The 13,929-nt window shown below is 72.0% G+C and overlaps 2 protein-coding genes across 2 annotated transcripts; one reads left to right on the top strand and one right to left on the bottom strand.

The window, feature by feature from the left end:
- Window positions 1–723: 723 nt before the first annotated feature.
- On the bottom strand, window positions 724–7,410 carry TRAPPC1 (trafficking protein particle complex subunit 1). The gene is given in 6 exon segments (XM_062600922.1): window positions 724–1,295; window positions 3,160–3,228; window positions 3,230–3,302; window positions 4,542–4,612; window positions 5,642–5,740; window positions 7,372–7,410. Coding segments are annotated over 5 exon segments (441 nt in total). The 5' UTR covers window positions 7,372–7,410; the 3' UTR covers window positions 724–1,166.
- Window positions 6,023–13,450, top strand: LOC134154208 (uncharacterized). Its single transcript, XM_062600924.1, has 9 exons — window positions 6,023–6,113; window positions 6,266–6,438; window positions 6,514–7,169; window positions 8,006–8,074; window positions 9,205–9,277; window positions 9,669–9,722; window positions 10,746–10,794; window positions 12,099–12,270; window positions 13,330–13,450. Exons 1-9 carry the CDS (start codon window positions 6,023–6,025, stop codon window positions 13,448–13,450), a joined length of 1,458 nt encoding a protein of 485 aa, XP_062456908.1.
- Window positions 13,451–13,929: the final 479 nt, after the last annotated feature.

Genomic DNA, 13,929 nt, shown 5'->3' with positions numbered 1-13,929 from the left:
CAGTTGCCCCCTCAGTTGCCCCCAGTCCTTCCCAGTTTGCCCTCAGTCCCTCCCAGTTCCCTCCCAGTTGCTCCCAGTCCCTCCCAGTTGCCCCTCAGTTGCCCCCAGTCCCTCCCAGTCTTTCCCAGTCGCCCCAAACACCCTGAAGCACTGCAGAACCACCAAAACGCCTTTATTAGCCCCAAAAACAGGGGCCCGGACGCCTGGGTCCCTCCTGGCAGCGTCTGCAGGGCTGAGCCCCCCCCCCCCGGCCCCCGCAGGGACCCAGGCGTCCGGGGGGAGGGGGGGGGGGGAGCCTGGGACCCCCAGCCCTGCTGGGGGGGGGCAGAGGGGGTCCCCATGTCCCCAAGCGGGGGGGGGGCAGAGGGGGGTGCCTGTGTCCCCAGGGTGGGGGGAGTCAGGGGTCCCCGGGGGGGGTCAGAGGGGTTCCCCATGTCCCCAAGGAGGGGGGGGGCAGAGGGGTCCCCCTGTCCCCAGGGTGGGGGGGAGTCAGGGGTCCCCGCGGGGGGGTCAGAGGGGGTCCCCGTGTCCCCAAGGGGGGGGGGGCAGAGGCTCCCCAAGGGGGGTCCCAAAGCCCCACGGGGTCCCCATGTCCCCAGAGGGTCCCCTCACACTTCCCCCTGGGGGAGGGGGGGGGGGGAGGGTTTCCGGCTGTGTCCCCAGCACCCCTGGAAGGAGGGGGGGGGGGTCCTGGCACCCAGGGGGTGGGTGGGGGGTGCCAAGCCCCCCCCCCGGGGTGGGGGGGAGGGGGGGGGGGTCTCACCCGGCGCGGGCGGAGAAGAAGGGCAGCGAGCGGACGAAGGCGTCGAGGCGGCCCGCGGAAGAGCTCGCTCTGCACCGGCGCCCAGGGAGGCAGGGGGGGGGCTGCGGGGGGGTCCCAGCACCCAGGGGTGGCGGTGGGTGGTGGGTGGGGGGTCCCGACCCCCCACCCCCCCCCCCCGGGGGTTTTGGGGGGGGGGGGGGTCACCCTGCGCGGGCGGAGAAGAAGGGCAGCGAGCGGACGAAGGCGTCGAGGCGGCCGCGGAAGAGCTCGCTCTGCACCGGCGCCCAGGGAGGCAGGGGGGGGCTGCGGGGGGGGTCCCAGCACCCAGGGGTGGCGGTGGGTGGGTGGGTGGGGGTCCCCGACCCCCCCCCCCCCCCCGGGGGGTTTTGGGGGGGGGGGGGGGTCACCCTGCGCGGGCGGAGAAGAAGGGCAGCGAGCGGACGAAGGCGTCGAGGCGGCCGCGGAAGAGCTCGCTCTGCACCGGCGCCCGGGGGCCGCACAGCGGGTTCTTCACCACCAGCTCCACGAAGAGCTGCGGGCGGCGGCGGGGCGGCGGTCAGTTGCCCCCCCCCCCCCCCCCGCGACCCCCCAGACCCTTCCTGCCCCCCCCCCCCGGGACCCCCCAGACCTCCCCTGACCCCCCCAGGCCCTCCTTGCCCCCCCCCTGGGCCCCCCAACACTCCCTGCCCCCCCCAGGGCCCCAGACCCCTCTCTGCCCCCCCCTGCCCCCCCAGACCCCCCTCTGGGCTCCCCAGACCTCCCCTGACCCCCCTGGGCCCCCCCGACCCCTCCAGACCCCCCCCCCCACCCTCCAGGGACCCAAGTATCTGCCCCCCCCCCCACACTCCCAGTAGCCTCTTAACCCACCCTGGGGAGAGGCAGGGGGGCCCAGGCGTCCGGGTGGTGCCCTACCCCCCCCCCCCCTCGCCCCCACCCAGGGATCCGGGTGCCCCCCCCGCAGACTCTCGCCCACCCCAGGGGGCCCAGGCATCCGGAGACCCACCAACCCAAGGACCCAGGTGTCCAGGCACCCCCCACCCACAGGGGCCCAGGCGTCCCGGGAGCTCCCAGAGTGTCCCACCCCCCCCCCAGGGGGCCCAGGCGTCCGGGAGTGCCCACCCCGGGGCCCAGGCATCCCCATTCCCAGGGGGTTCCTCATTCCCGGGGGGGCGGTTTTGGGGGGTTCCTCGTTCCCGGGAGGGGGGTCCCATTCCTGGGGGGGGGGGGGGCGTTCTGGGGATGTCCCTGTCCCCGGGGGTGGGGGGGTTCCCCATTCCCAGGGGGCTGGGTTTTTTTTTTGGGGGGGGGGGTTCCCCGTTCCTGGGGCGGGGTTCCCTCTTCCCAGGGGGGGCAGGGAGGGTTTCCTTGCTCCCGGGGGGGGGGGAGGTTCCCCATTCCCGGAGGGGCTGGCTGGTTTTGGGGGGTTCCCCATTCCTAGCGGGGGTTCCCCGCTCCCGAGGGGGTCCCTGCTCTCTGGGGGGGGGGTTCCCCATTCCCGGGGCGGGTAGGGGGGGTTCTCCACTCCCGGGGGGGGGGTCCCTGTTCCTGGGGAGGGCACGGGGGAGTTCCCCGCTCCCTGGGGGGGGGGCTCCCCGCTCCCTGGGGGGGGTGGGGTCCCTGCTCCCTGGGGGGGGCAGAGGTGGCTTCCCACTCCCTGGGGGGGCTCCCCGCTCCCGGGGGGGGGGGGGGTGTGTGTGGTTCCCCGCTCCCTGGAGGCGGGTCTCCCCACTCCTGGGGGGGGGCTCCCCCGCTCCCTGGGGGGGCAGAGGGGGCTCCCTGCTCCCTGGGGGGGGGTTCCCTGTTCCTGGGGGGCAGGCAGGTGGCTCCCCCGCTCCCTGGGGGTGTTTCGTGTTCCCGGGGGGGGGGGCAGGGGGGGACTCCCCGCTCCCTGGGGGGGGCAGAGGGGGCTCCCCACTCTCTGGGGGGGGCAGAGGGGGCTCCCCACTCCCTGGGGGGCATACCCCGTTCCTGGGGGGGGCGGGCAGGTGGCTCCCCGCTCTCTGGGGGGGGGGGGCTCCCCGCTCCCTGGGGGGGCTCCCCGCTCCCTGGGGGGCGTACCCCGTTCCTGGGGGGGGCGGGCAGGTGGCTCCCCGCTCTCTGGGGGGGGGGGGGCTCCCCGCTCCCTGGGGGGGCTCCCCGCTCCCTGGGGGGCATACCCCCGTTCCTGGGGGGGCGGGCAGGTGGCTCCCCGCTCTCTGGGGGGGGGGGCTCCCCGCTCCCTGGGGGGGCTCCCCGCTCCCTGGGGGGCGTACCCCGTTCCTGGGGGGGGCGGGCAGGTGGCTCCCCGCTCCCTGGGGGGGGCAGAGGGGGCTCCCCGCTCCCGGGGGGGGTGTTTCCCGTTCCCGGGGGGGCTCCCCGCTCCCGGGGGAGGTGGGGGGGGGGGGCGCCGTGCTCACGTTGCTGTAGATGTGTGGTGCAGGGCGTCGCGGGCGGGAGGCGACGCCGAGGTCGGTGCTCAGCGCCAGGGCGCAGCCCCGTCGCCGTCTCGTAGTAGTGCAGCCGGTACTTGCTCGTGTGGAAGCACAGGAAGCCGTCGCGCCTGGCCGCTAAGGAGGAGCCGCCGCCGCCGCCCCCGGGACCCCCCCAAATCCCCTCGGGACCCCCCCACTGCCCCCCCCCCCACATCCCTGGGAACCCCCGGGGGGCCCCCCAAATCCCTGGGAACCCCCACGGCCCCCCCTAAGTCCCTCAGGACCCCCCCAAATCCCTCGGGACCCCCCCACTTGCCCCCCCCCACATCCCTGGGAACCCCCGGGGGGCCCCCCAAATCCCTGGGAACCCCCACGGTCCCCCTAAGTCCCTCAGGACCCCCCAAATCCCTGGGAACCTCCACGGCCCCCCCACATCCCTGGGAACCCCTGCGGGCCCCCCAAATCCCTGGGAACCCCCCACAGCCCCCCTAAGTCCCTCAGGACCCCCCACATCCCTGGGAACCCCTGGGGGCCACCCAAATCCCTGGGAACCCCCCATGGCCCCCCCCCCCACATCCCTGGGAACACTCCGGGGACCCCCCCCAACTCCCTCGGGACCCCCCAAATCCCTGGGGAACCCCCGGGGGCCCCCCAAATCCCTGGGAACCCCCACTGCCCCCCCACATCCCTGGGAACCCCCCACATCCCTTGGGACCTGGCACGGCCCCCCTAAATCCCTTGGGACCCCCCCTTGGCCCCCCACATCTCTGGGAACCCACGGGGGTCCCCCACATCCCTGGGAACCCCCCCCCACATCCCTCGGGAACCCCCGGCCCCCCCCAAATCCCTCGGGGCCCCCCCACAGCCCCCCCACATCCCTGGGATCCCCCACGCCCCCCCCCACATCCCTGGGCACCCTCCACGGCCCCCCTAAATCCCTCGGGACCCCCCGGAGCCCCCCCCCATCCCTGGGAACCCCCCGGGCCTCCCCCCAAATCCCTGGGATCCCCCACGGCCCCCCCCAAATCCCTGGGAACCTTCCACGGCCCCCCTAAATCCCTCAGCCCCCCCCAGGCCCCCCCCACATCCCTGGGAACCCCCCGGGGGCCCCCCAAATCCCCCCCAAATCCCTGGGAACCCCCCACGGCCCCCCCCCACATCCCCAGGGGGGTCCCCTGGCCTCCCTGATCCTCCTGGTCCCTGGGTTCCCCCCAATGCCAGGACGTCCCATGGGGGCCCCTCAGATCCCCCCCCCCAACCCCCAGCCCCCCCCCCAACCCCCCCCCCCCAAGGGTCCCCCCCGGGACCCCCGACCCCCCCCCTGACCCCCAGGCCCCCCCCCGGGACCCCCCCCCCCGCGAGGATACATGTCCGTGGGGCTCATCTTGGCGACGAAGGAGCGCAGCGAGAAGAGCATCCCGAACATCAGCTTGAACTCCTGCCGCACAGCGCTCGCACCCGGCCCGGCGCCCCACGGCGCCCCACGGCGCGCCCCATGGTACCCCACGGCCACCCCACGGGCCGCCCCACGGCCGCCCCACGGTACCCGCCAGCGCCCCACGGCCGCCCCACCGTGCCCGCCAGCGCCCCCACGGCCGCCCCACGGTACGTGCCAGCGCCCCACAGCCGCCCCATGGCCGCCCCACGGTGCCCGCCAGCGCCCCACGGCCGCCCCACGGTATGTGCCAGCGCCCCACGGCCGCCCCACTGTGCCCGCCGGCGCCCCACGGCCGCCCCACGGTATGTGCCAGCGCCCCACGGCCGCCCCACCCATGCCCGCCGGCACCCCACAGCCGCCCCACGGCCGCCCCACCGTGCCCGCCGGCGCCCCACGGCACCCGCCAGCGTCCTACAACTGCCCCACAGCACCTGCCGGTGCCCCCCAGCCGCCCCACCATGCCCGCCAGCACCCCACAGCACCCGCCAGCGTCCTACAACTGCCCCACAGCACCTGCCGGTGCCCCACGGCCACCCCACGGCGCCCGCCGGCGCCCCCCAGCACCCGCCAGCGCCCTACAACCGCCCCACAGCACCTGCCGGTGCCCCATGGCCACCCCACGGTGCCCGCCAGCGCCCCACGGCTGCCCCACAGCCACCCCATGGTACCTGCCGCCACCCCACGGCACCTTCCAGTGCCCCTCTGCTGCCCCACGGTACCCACCGTGCCCCATGGTACCTGCCGGTGCCCCTCTGCCACCCCCACAGTGCCCCATGATACCCCCAGCACCCCTCTGCTGCCCCACGGCCACCCCCCAGCACCCCATGGTGCCCCCCAGCACCCCTCTGCTGCCCCACAGTGCTCCGACGGTGCCCCCCCAGTACCCGCCCCGAGCACCCCTCTGCTGCCCCATGGTGCCCCCCAGCACCCCCAAGTACCCCCCCTACACCCCTCTACCACCCCACAGCCACCCAACAGTACCCCCCCACACGCCCCACAGCCGCCCCACAGCCGCCCCACGGCACCCACCTCCTCCTTGGGGATCCCGGCCTGCTTGCGCCGGTGCCACTCGCTGTAGTGGAGGCAGGTACCGTCGCGGGCGAAGATGTACAGGTTGTGCACAGTCATCTGGGGAGAACAACAACCGGACACCCATGGGTGCTGCCCCCGCGGCCCTCCCCGCTGCCCGCCGGCCTCCGGCGGGCGCCCCAACCCCCTCCCCGCCCCCTATTCCCAGTGCAAAACCAGTATGCCCAGGGCTGTTAGACCGCTAGTATTGCCAACCCCCCACCCCGTATCCTCCCAGTATCCCCCAGTACATCCCCAGTATGCTCTCACTATTCCTCAGTTCCCCCTACTATCCTCATTACACCGCCAATATTGCTCCAGTATCCCCAGTACACCCCCAGTATGTTCCCAGTATTTGCCAGTTCCCCCTACTATCCCCATTACACCCCCAATACTCCTCCAGTATCCCCAGTACACCCCCAGTACGTTCCCGGTATTCACCAGTTCCGCCTACTATCCCCATTACACCCCAATACTCTTCCAGTATCCCCAGTACATTCCCAGTATTCGCCAGTTCACTTTACTATTTCCTGTGCCCTCACAGTAACCCCAGTACATCCCCAGTATGCTCCCCGTATTCTCTAGTTCCCCCTACTATCCCCAGTGCTCTTCCAGTACACTCCCAGTACTCCCCAGTTCCCCCTACTATCCCCATTACACCCCCAATTCTCCTCCAGTATCCCCAGTACACCCGCAGTATGTTCCCAGTATTGTTCAGTTCCCCTTACTACCCCCAGTGCTTCCCCAGTACACCTCCGGTACGTTCCCAGTATTCCCCAGTTCCCTCTGCTATCCCCAGTGCCCTCAGAGTAACCCCAGTACATCTCCAGTAGGGCTCCCAGTATTCTCCAGTTCCCCCCTATTATCCCCAATATGCTTCCAGTACACCTCTAGTATTCTCCCAGTATTCCCCAGTTCCCCCTACTATCCCCATTACATCCCCAATACCCCCCAATACTCCCAGTACATCTCCAGTATACACCCAGTATTCCCCGGTTCCCCCTACTATCCCCAATGCCCCCCAGTACCCCCCAGTACACCCCCAGAATGCTCCCAGTACTCCCCAGTTCCCCTTATTATCCCATTACACCCCCAATGCTCCCCCAGTATCCCCAGCACCCCCCCAGTATGCACCCAGTATTCCCCAGTTCCCCCTACTATCCCCAGTGTCCCTCCAGTACCCCACCCATTATTACCGTTATATCCCCAAGATGCTCCCAGTCTCTCCCAGTTACCCCCATTACACCCCCAGTAACGCAGTACATCATCTGGTACCCCCCCAGTATGTCCCCAGTATCCCCATCACACCCTCAGTACCGCCAGTATATCCCCAGTACACCCCCAGGCACTCCCCAGTGTCCCCCCCCAGTATCCTCATTACACCCTCGGAGCCCCACCTACACCCCCAGCAACCCCGTTACACCCCCAACACAGCCCCAGTATCCCCCAGTTCCCCCCAGTATCGCCACTACGCTGCCAGTATCCCCCAGTAAGGTCCCTTTACGCTCCAGTATGCCCCAGTGCCCCCCATTACGCCTCCAGTACCCCGCTACAACCCCCCCCAAAGCTCCCCCAGTATACCCAAGCGCACCCCCAAGTAGCTCCCAGTACTGTCCCCCCCCCCCCCCCATACACCCCTGGGGTCATCCCAGTAACCCCAGTTACCCCCAGTACCTGCAGCCCCGTCTTACCTCGACCCCGCCGATCCCACTTCCGCCCGGCCCCGCCGCCACCGCCTCTTCCGCTTCCGCCCCGCCCGCGCCGCCCTCACTCAACATGGCGGCGGCTGCCCGGAGCGGAGGGGCGTGCCCAGAGGGGAAGGGGCGTGTCCAAGGGGAGGGGGCGTGTCCGTGGCAGCAGGGGCGTGTCCAAGGGGAGGGGGCGTGGCCCGAAGCCGTGACGGCCGGGCGAGCGGCGCCGTGACGCGCCTAGGGGGCGGGGCCTGCGGTTGGCGGGAAAGCGGCGGAGGGGCGGGGCCGGCGCCGGCCGCGTCACCATGGCGACCGGGGGGCCTGTGAGGGCGGGGGGCGCTGTGGGGGGCGGGGGAGAAATGAGGGGGACCAGGGGGAAATTGGGGCCTGGGGGGGGGGGTAAAAAGGGCCCTGGGGGGGGGGGAACAGCGGTCCTGGGCCGGGGGGGGCACCCAGGATTGGGGGGGGCAGAGGGGCGCTGAGGGAAAATGGCGCCGGGGAGGGGGGGGGAAATGGCGGCTGGGGGGGGGGCTCGGAGGGACCCCGGGGGTGCGGGGAGAGGGTTTGGGGTCCCGAGGGGGGGGGGGGTGTTGGGGTCCCCTATGGGGTGATAACCATGTTCCCCCTCCCACAGGGCCCCCCGCCCCGACCCAGAGAGCACCCCGGGGTGCTCGAAGGCGGCGCAGCCCCCCATGGAGCCCCGGTGAGTGGGGAGCAGGGCCGGACGCCTGGGTCCGTGGGGGGGCGGGGGGGGACACTCGGACGCCTGGGTCCGTCGGGGGGGGGCACTCGGACGCCTGGGTCCGTGGGGGGGCAGGGGGGACACTCGGACGCCTGGGTCCGGGGGGGGGGGGGCACTCAGACGCCTCGGTCCGGGGGGGGGGGCACTCGGACGCCTGGGTCCGTGGAGTGGGGGGTGCCCGGACGCCTGGGTCCGTGGGGGGGGGGGGGCGCTCGGACACCTGGGTCCGTGGGGGGGGGGGGGGGTGCCCAGACGCCTGGGTCCGTGGAGGGGGGGGCGCCCGGACGCCTGGGTCTGTGGGGGGGGGGGGGCGCCCGGACGCCTGGGTCCGTGGTGTGGTGGGCACTCGGACGCCTGGGTCCTTGGGGGGGGGGGGTGCCCGGACGCCTGGGTCCGTGGGGGCAGGGGGGACACTCGGACGCCTGGGTCCGTGGGGTGGGGGGTGCCCGGACGCCTGGGTCCGTGGGGGGGCGGGGGGGGACACTCAGACGCCTGGGTCCGTGTGGGGGCGGGGGGGGCCCTCAGACGCCTGGGTCCGTGGGGCGGGGGGTGCCCAGACGCCTGGGTCCGTTGGGGGGGGGGGGGTCACCCAGATGCCTGGGTCCATGGTGCGGGGGGGTGGCCCGGATGCCTGGGTCCGTGGTGGGGGGGGGGGCGCCCGGATGCCTGGGCCCCCAGCTGAGGGCAGCACCCAGACACCTGAGTTCTTTGGGGGGAGGGGGAGGGAACCCGGACGCCTGGGCCCCTGGGTGATGGTGGGTGCCCGGATGCCTGGGTCCGTGGTGAGGGGGGGGGCGCCCGGATGCCTGGGCCCCCAGCTGAGGGCAGCACCCAGACACCTGAGTTCTTTGGGGGGAGGGGGAGGGAACCCGGACGCCTGGGCCCCCGGGTGATGGTGGGTGCCCGGATGCCTGGGTCCCTGGGGGGTGGGCACCCGGATGCCTGGGCCCCTGGGTGATGGTGGGTGCCCGGACGCCTGGGCCCCTGGGTGATGGCAGTGCCTGGACGCCTGGGCCCCTGGGTGATGGTGGGTGCCCGGACGCCTGGGCCCCTGGGTGATGGCGGTGCCCGGACGCCTGGGTCCCTTCCAGGTGGCTGCAGGCGGCCGAGCGACGTCCTGGGCCTTCGGCACCACCGTGGGCCCTGGCCTGGGCCCTGCTGCAGGTGGGCGGGGCTTCCGGGGAGGGGCGGGGCTCCGGGAAGGGGCGGGGCTCAGGGGTGGGGCTCTGGGAAGGGGTGGGGGCTCTGGGAAGGGGTGGGGGCTTGGGGGCAGGGCTCCAGAAGGAGGTGGGGCTTAGGGTGGAGACGGGACACGGGAGAAGGTCCAGGGGGGGTGGAGCCTGCAGAAGGGGTGGGGCTTCAGTGGGGGGGTGGGGCTTCCAAGTGGAGGGAGGGGCTTCTGGAGGGGTGGGGTTTCCAGAGGGGGGTGGGTTTTGTGGGGCAGAGCTCAGGGATGGGCTCCTGGGGGTGGGGCTTGGGAGGGGGCGGGGCTTGGGGGCGTGTGGAGGCTCTGGGGGCGGAGCTCCTGATGGGGGGCGGGCCTTGGCTGGCACAGGCAGAGCCCGAGGACGGGGAGGAGCAGCCCGAGGCTGAGGGGCGGGGCCTGCTGGTGAGTGGGAGGAGCTTGTGCTAAAGCAGGGGTGGGGGTGGGGCTTGCTGCGGGTGGGTGGGGCCACGGTCCCCCCCAAAGGGGGTGGGGCTTGCAGGTGATGGGAGGGGCTCAGGATGGGGGTGTGGCCTGCCATGAGGGGGGTGGGGCTTGTTGAAAGGGCTGGGGTCCATGGGCGGCGGGGCTTGGTCGGGGGGCCAGCTGTGGGGGCGGGGCTTGGTGCTGTGGGTGGAGCCGGCAGCGGGGGTGGGGCCTATTGCCATTGGGTGGGGCTGGGGGCGGGGCTTGCGGTGGGGGGCGGGGCTTGTAGCTTGTGCCTGGGCGTGGGGGGGGGGAGGGGAGGATCCAGCCTGGAGCTGCAAGGTGGCCCCGGGGGTGGGGCTGCAGGGGGGGACGGGGCCTGAGGGTGGGGCGTGGCCTGCGGGGGGGGGCGGGGCCTGCGGGGGGCGGGGCTCAGCGGAGTGCCGGCAGGGTGAGCGGCGCCGGGGCGGCCGAGGTGGAGAGCGTCCGACGGCGGCTCCCCCAGCCTGGTATGGGGCAACTGGGGAGACTGGGGAAACTGGGAGGGCTGAGGGGAACTGGGGGCAACTGGGGGGGGCTGGGAGCACAGCAAAGGCTGTGGACTGGGGACAACTGGGGGAAGCGAGAGGACTCTGTGCCACGGAAACTGGGGGCATTTGAGAGAACTGGGAGGCAAGCGGAGGGAGCTGGGGCAACTGGGAGAACTGGGGGGGACTGGGGGTGATTGGGAGAACTGGGGGCAACCGCAGGGTGTTGGGGGCAGCTGGGGCTGGGGCCCGCTGGGGGGGCGTTGGGGAAGCTGGGAGTTTTAGAGGGCCAATGGGGGGGGGACCGAGGGGCTACTGGGGAGCAACTGGGGGGGGTTTGGGGACAGTGGGGGGGTGATTGAGGGGTGACCGTTGAGGGGGGGCAGTAGAGTGAGTGTGGGGGGGGCAGTTGGGGGGTGCCAGGGGGCAGCCGGGGGGGCTCTGAACTGTGTCCCCCCCCCCCCACCCCACACAGGGGACGGCGGAGCCCATGACTCCGGCGACAGCGTCTCGGCCCTGCTGCGGTGAGAGCACCCTGGGGTGCCCCCAGCCCCCTGGGGGACCCCCCCACCTCCCCCCCCCCAGGGGTACCTCCCCCCCTCCCCGAGATCCCCAACCTCACCCTGGGGTGCCCCAGCCCCCTGGGGACCCCCCACCTCCCCCCCCAGGGTACCTCCCCCCTCCCCGAGATCCCCAACCTCACACTGGGGTGCCCCAGCCCCCTGGGGACCCCCCACCTCCCCCCCCCAGGGGTACCTCCCCCCCTCCCCGAGATCCCCAACCTCACCCTGGGGTGCCCCAGCCCCCTGGGGACCCCCCACCTCCCCCCCCCAGGGTACCTCCCCCCTCCCTGAGATCCCCAGCCTCACCCCGGGGTGCCCCCAGCCCCCTGGGGACCCCCCACCTCCCCTCCCAGGGTACCTCCCCCCTCCCTGAGATCCCCAGCCTCACCCCGGGGTGCCTCAGCCCCCTGGGGACCCCCCCACCTCCCCCCCCAGGGTACCTCCCCCCCTCCCTGAGATCCCCAGCCTCACCCCGGGGGTGCCTCAGCCCCCTGGGGACCCCCCCACCTCCCCCCCCCAGGGTACCTCCCCCCTCCCTGAGATCCCCAGCCTCACCCCGGGGTGCCCCAGCCCCCTGGGGACCCCCCCACCTCCCCCCCGCCCCAGGGTACCTCCCCCCTCCCCGAGATCCCCAGCCTCACCCCGGGGTGCCCCAGCCCCCTGGGGACCCCCCACCTCCCCCCCCCAGGGTACCTCCCCCCTCCCTGAGATCCCCAGCCTCACCCCGGGGTGCCTCAGCCCCCTTTTTGGGACCCTCAGTGTTGCTCTTGGGTGCTCCAGGCCCCCCCCCCCAGCACCCCTTTACGACCCCCATTGCCACCCTAGGGTGCCCCCAGCAACCGCTATGGGATTCCCAGATCCCCCTTGGGATTCCTGACCCCCACCTCTGGGGGTCCCTGGGACCCACACGAGGACCCATGACCCCCTTGGACCCCCAAACCCACCTCTGGGTGCCCCAGGATACTTCACCCCCCCCAGGACCCCCATCCTCCCCACATAGCGGTGCTCCTGAGACCCCTATTGCTCCCTTGAGCCCCTTTGGGCCCCCCCCCAAGGTGCCCCCCCCCGCCCGCATCCCTGACCCTCTCCAGCGACCCACATCCCCTCTGGGTGCCCCCCAGGCCTCCCCCCACTCCCAGGACCCCTAACCCCCCCCCCAGGGTGCCCCCAGGACACGCCCCCCCCCATACCCCCACCCATGGGTGCTGGCAGGTCCCCAAAACCACCGTGTCGTCCCCCCCCCACACACACACTCCCCCGGGCAGGTCCGTGCCGGAGCCGCCCGATCCCGAGGACCTGCTGGAGCTGCCCTTTGACCTTGACCCTGATCCTGACCCTGACCTTGACCCTGACCTTGACCCCAGTCTTGACCTCAACCCCAGCCTGGCGCTGGCCCAGGCCTGGTCTGCCCTGCGCCAGGAGCGGGCGCGCCGCAAGGTGGGACGTGGCAGCGGGGGGGGGGGGGGGGTTAGGGGGTCGCAGGGGGGTGGGGACGGCTTCGGGGTCACCCGCCCCCCTCCTTTCGGGGAGCCCGTTTTGGGGCTAAACAAGGCGATTTGGGGTGCGCCAGCCCCAACCCGGGGTGCTGCCACTTGTGGCGTTCCCAGTTTAGGGGCAGTTCTGGGGACCTGGGGGCAGTTTGGAGGGCAATTTTTGGGGTCCCCAAGTAGGTTTGGGGGCAATTTGGGGGTCTTCCCCCCTTTTTTGGTCCCCATTTTGGGGTAAATCAGGGCAGTTTGAGGCAAGTAAGCCCCAAACCTGGACACTGCCACCCTGAGGTCTTTGCTGTGTCCCCCAGTTTAGGGGCAATTCTGGGGACCTGGGGGCAGCTTTGGGGGCAATTTTTGGGGTCCCCAGGCAGATATGGGGCAGTTTGGGGGTCTCCTGCCTTCTTCAATTCCCATTTTGGAGCAAAACGGGCCAATTTGGGGGTCATGAGTCCCAAACTGGGATGCTGCCGCGCTGGGGTCCTTGGAGCATTACCAATTTGGGGGCAGTTCTGGGGACCTGGGGGGCAGTTTGGGGGGGGTCAATTTTGGAGCCCCAGGTAGGTTTGGGGGCAGTTTGGAGCTCTCCCCCTTTTTCGGTCCCCGTTTTGGGGCAAAACAGGGCAGTTTTGAGCACGTAAGCTCCAAACCAGGACCCTGCCACACCAGGATCTTTGCAGCATCGCCAGTTTAGGGGCAATTCCGGAGACGCGGGGGCAGATTTGGGAGGCAATTTTGGGGTCCCTAGGCAGATCTGGGGCAGTTTGGGGGTCTCCTCTCCTTTCTTGGTGCCCATTTTGGGGCAAAACGGGGCGCTTTGGGGCACACAAGCCCCAAACCAAAGCACTGCCACCCCGGGGTCCTTGCGTCGTTGCCAGTTCGGGGGCAGTTGGGAGGCACCGGGGGTGGTTTGGGGGGGGGGGGCTGGGGGGCAGCCGGATCGGGGGGAGGGGCAGCCCCCACCCCCCAGCTCAGGCTGCCGTTTCGGGGTGGTTCGGGGCATTTTCAGGCCTGCGAGCGGCAGATCCGGGCGCTGCTGCTCCGCGTCGGGAGCCTGCGGCAGCGAGCGGCCGCCGCCGGAGCCGCCGAGAGGCGCCGGGAAGCCGTCGTGCGGCAGCTGGATCGCGTGAGCCGCCGGCGCGGGGCGATTCCCGGGAACGGGGCGATTCCCGGGAACGGGAACGGGGCGGTTCCTAGTATGAGACGATTCCCGGGGCCGTTCCCTGGTTAAGGCGTTTCCCAGGATGAAGTTCGGGATGAGACAATTCCCGGGAATAGGAACGGGTTGATCGCCGGGATGGGGCGATTCCTGGAAATGGGGCCAGGGCTTTTCCCGGGAATGGGGCCGTTCCCAGGGTGATTCCCGGAATAGGACGATTCCTGGGACAGGGCGATTTCTGGAAGGCGGATGGGGCAATTCCCAGGGATGGGGCAAGTCCTGGGACAGGATGGTCCCTGGGAATGGGGAGCCGTGGGGCAGCTGGGGGCCTTGGGCCGAACCGTGGGGCAGTTGGGAGACGCTTGGGGGGTCCGTGCGGCGGATCCATGGAGCAGTTGCGGGCCATGGGGCAGTTGGGGCATCTGTGGGGCAGTTGTGGGCCTGTGGGGC

This window comes from Rhea pennata, unplaced genomic scaffold (assembly GCF_028389875.1).
Source record: "Rhea pennata isolate bPtePen1 unplaced genomic scaffold, bPtePen1.pri scaffold_158, whole genome shotgun sequence".
Taxonomy (NCBI): domain Eukaryota; kingdom Metazoa; phylum Chordata; class Aves; order Rheiformes; family Rheidae; genus Rhea; species Rhea pennata.
This window is presented reverse-complemented; position numbering and strand designations above follow the sequence as displayed.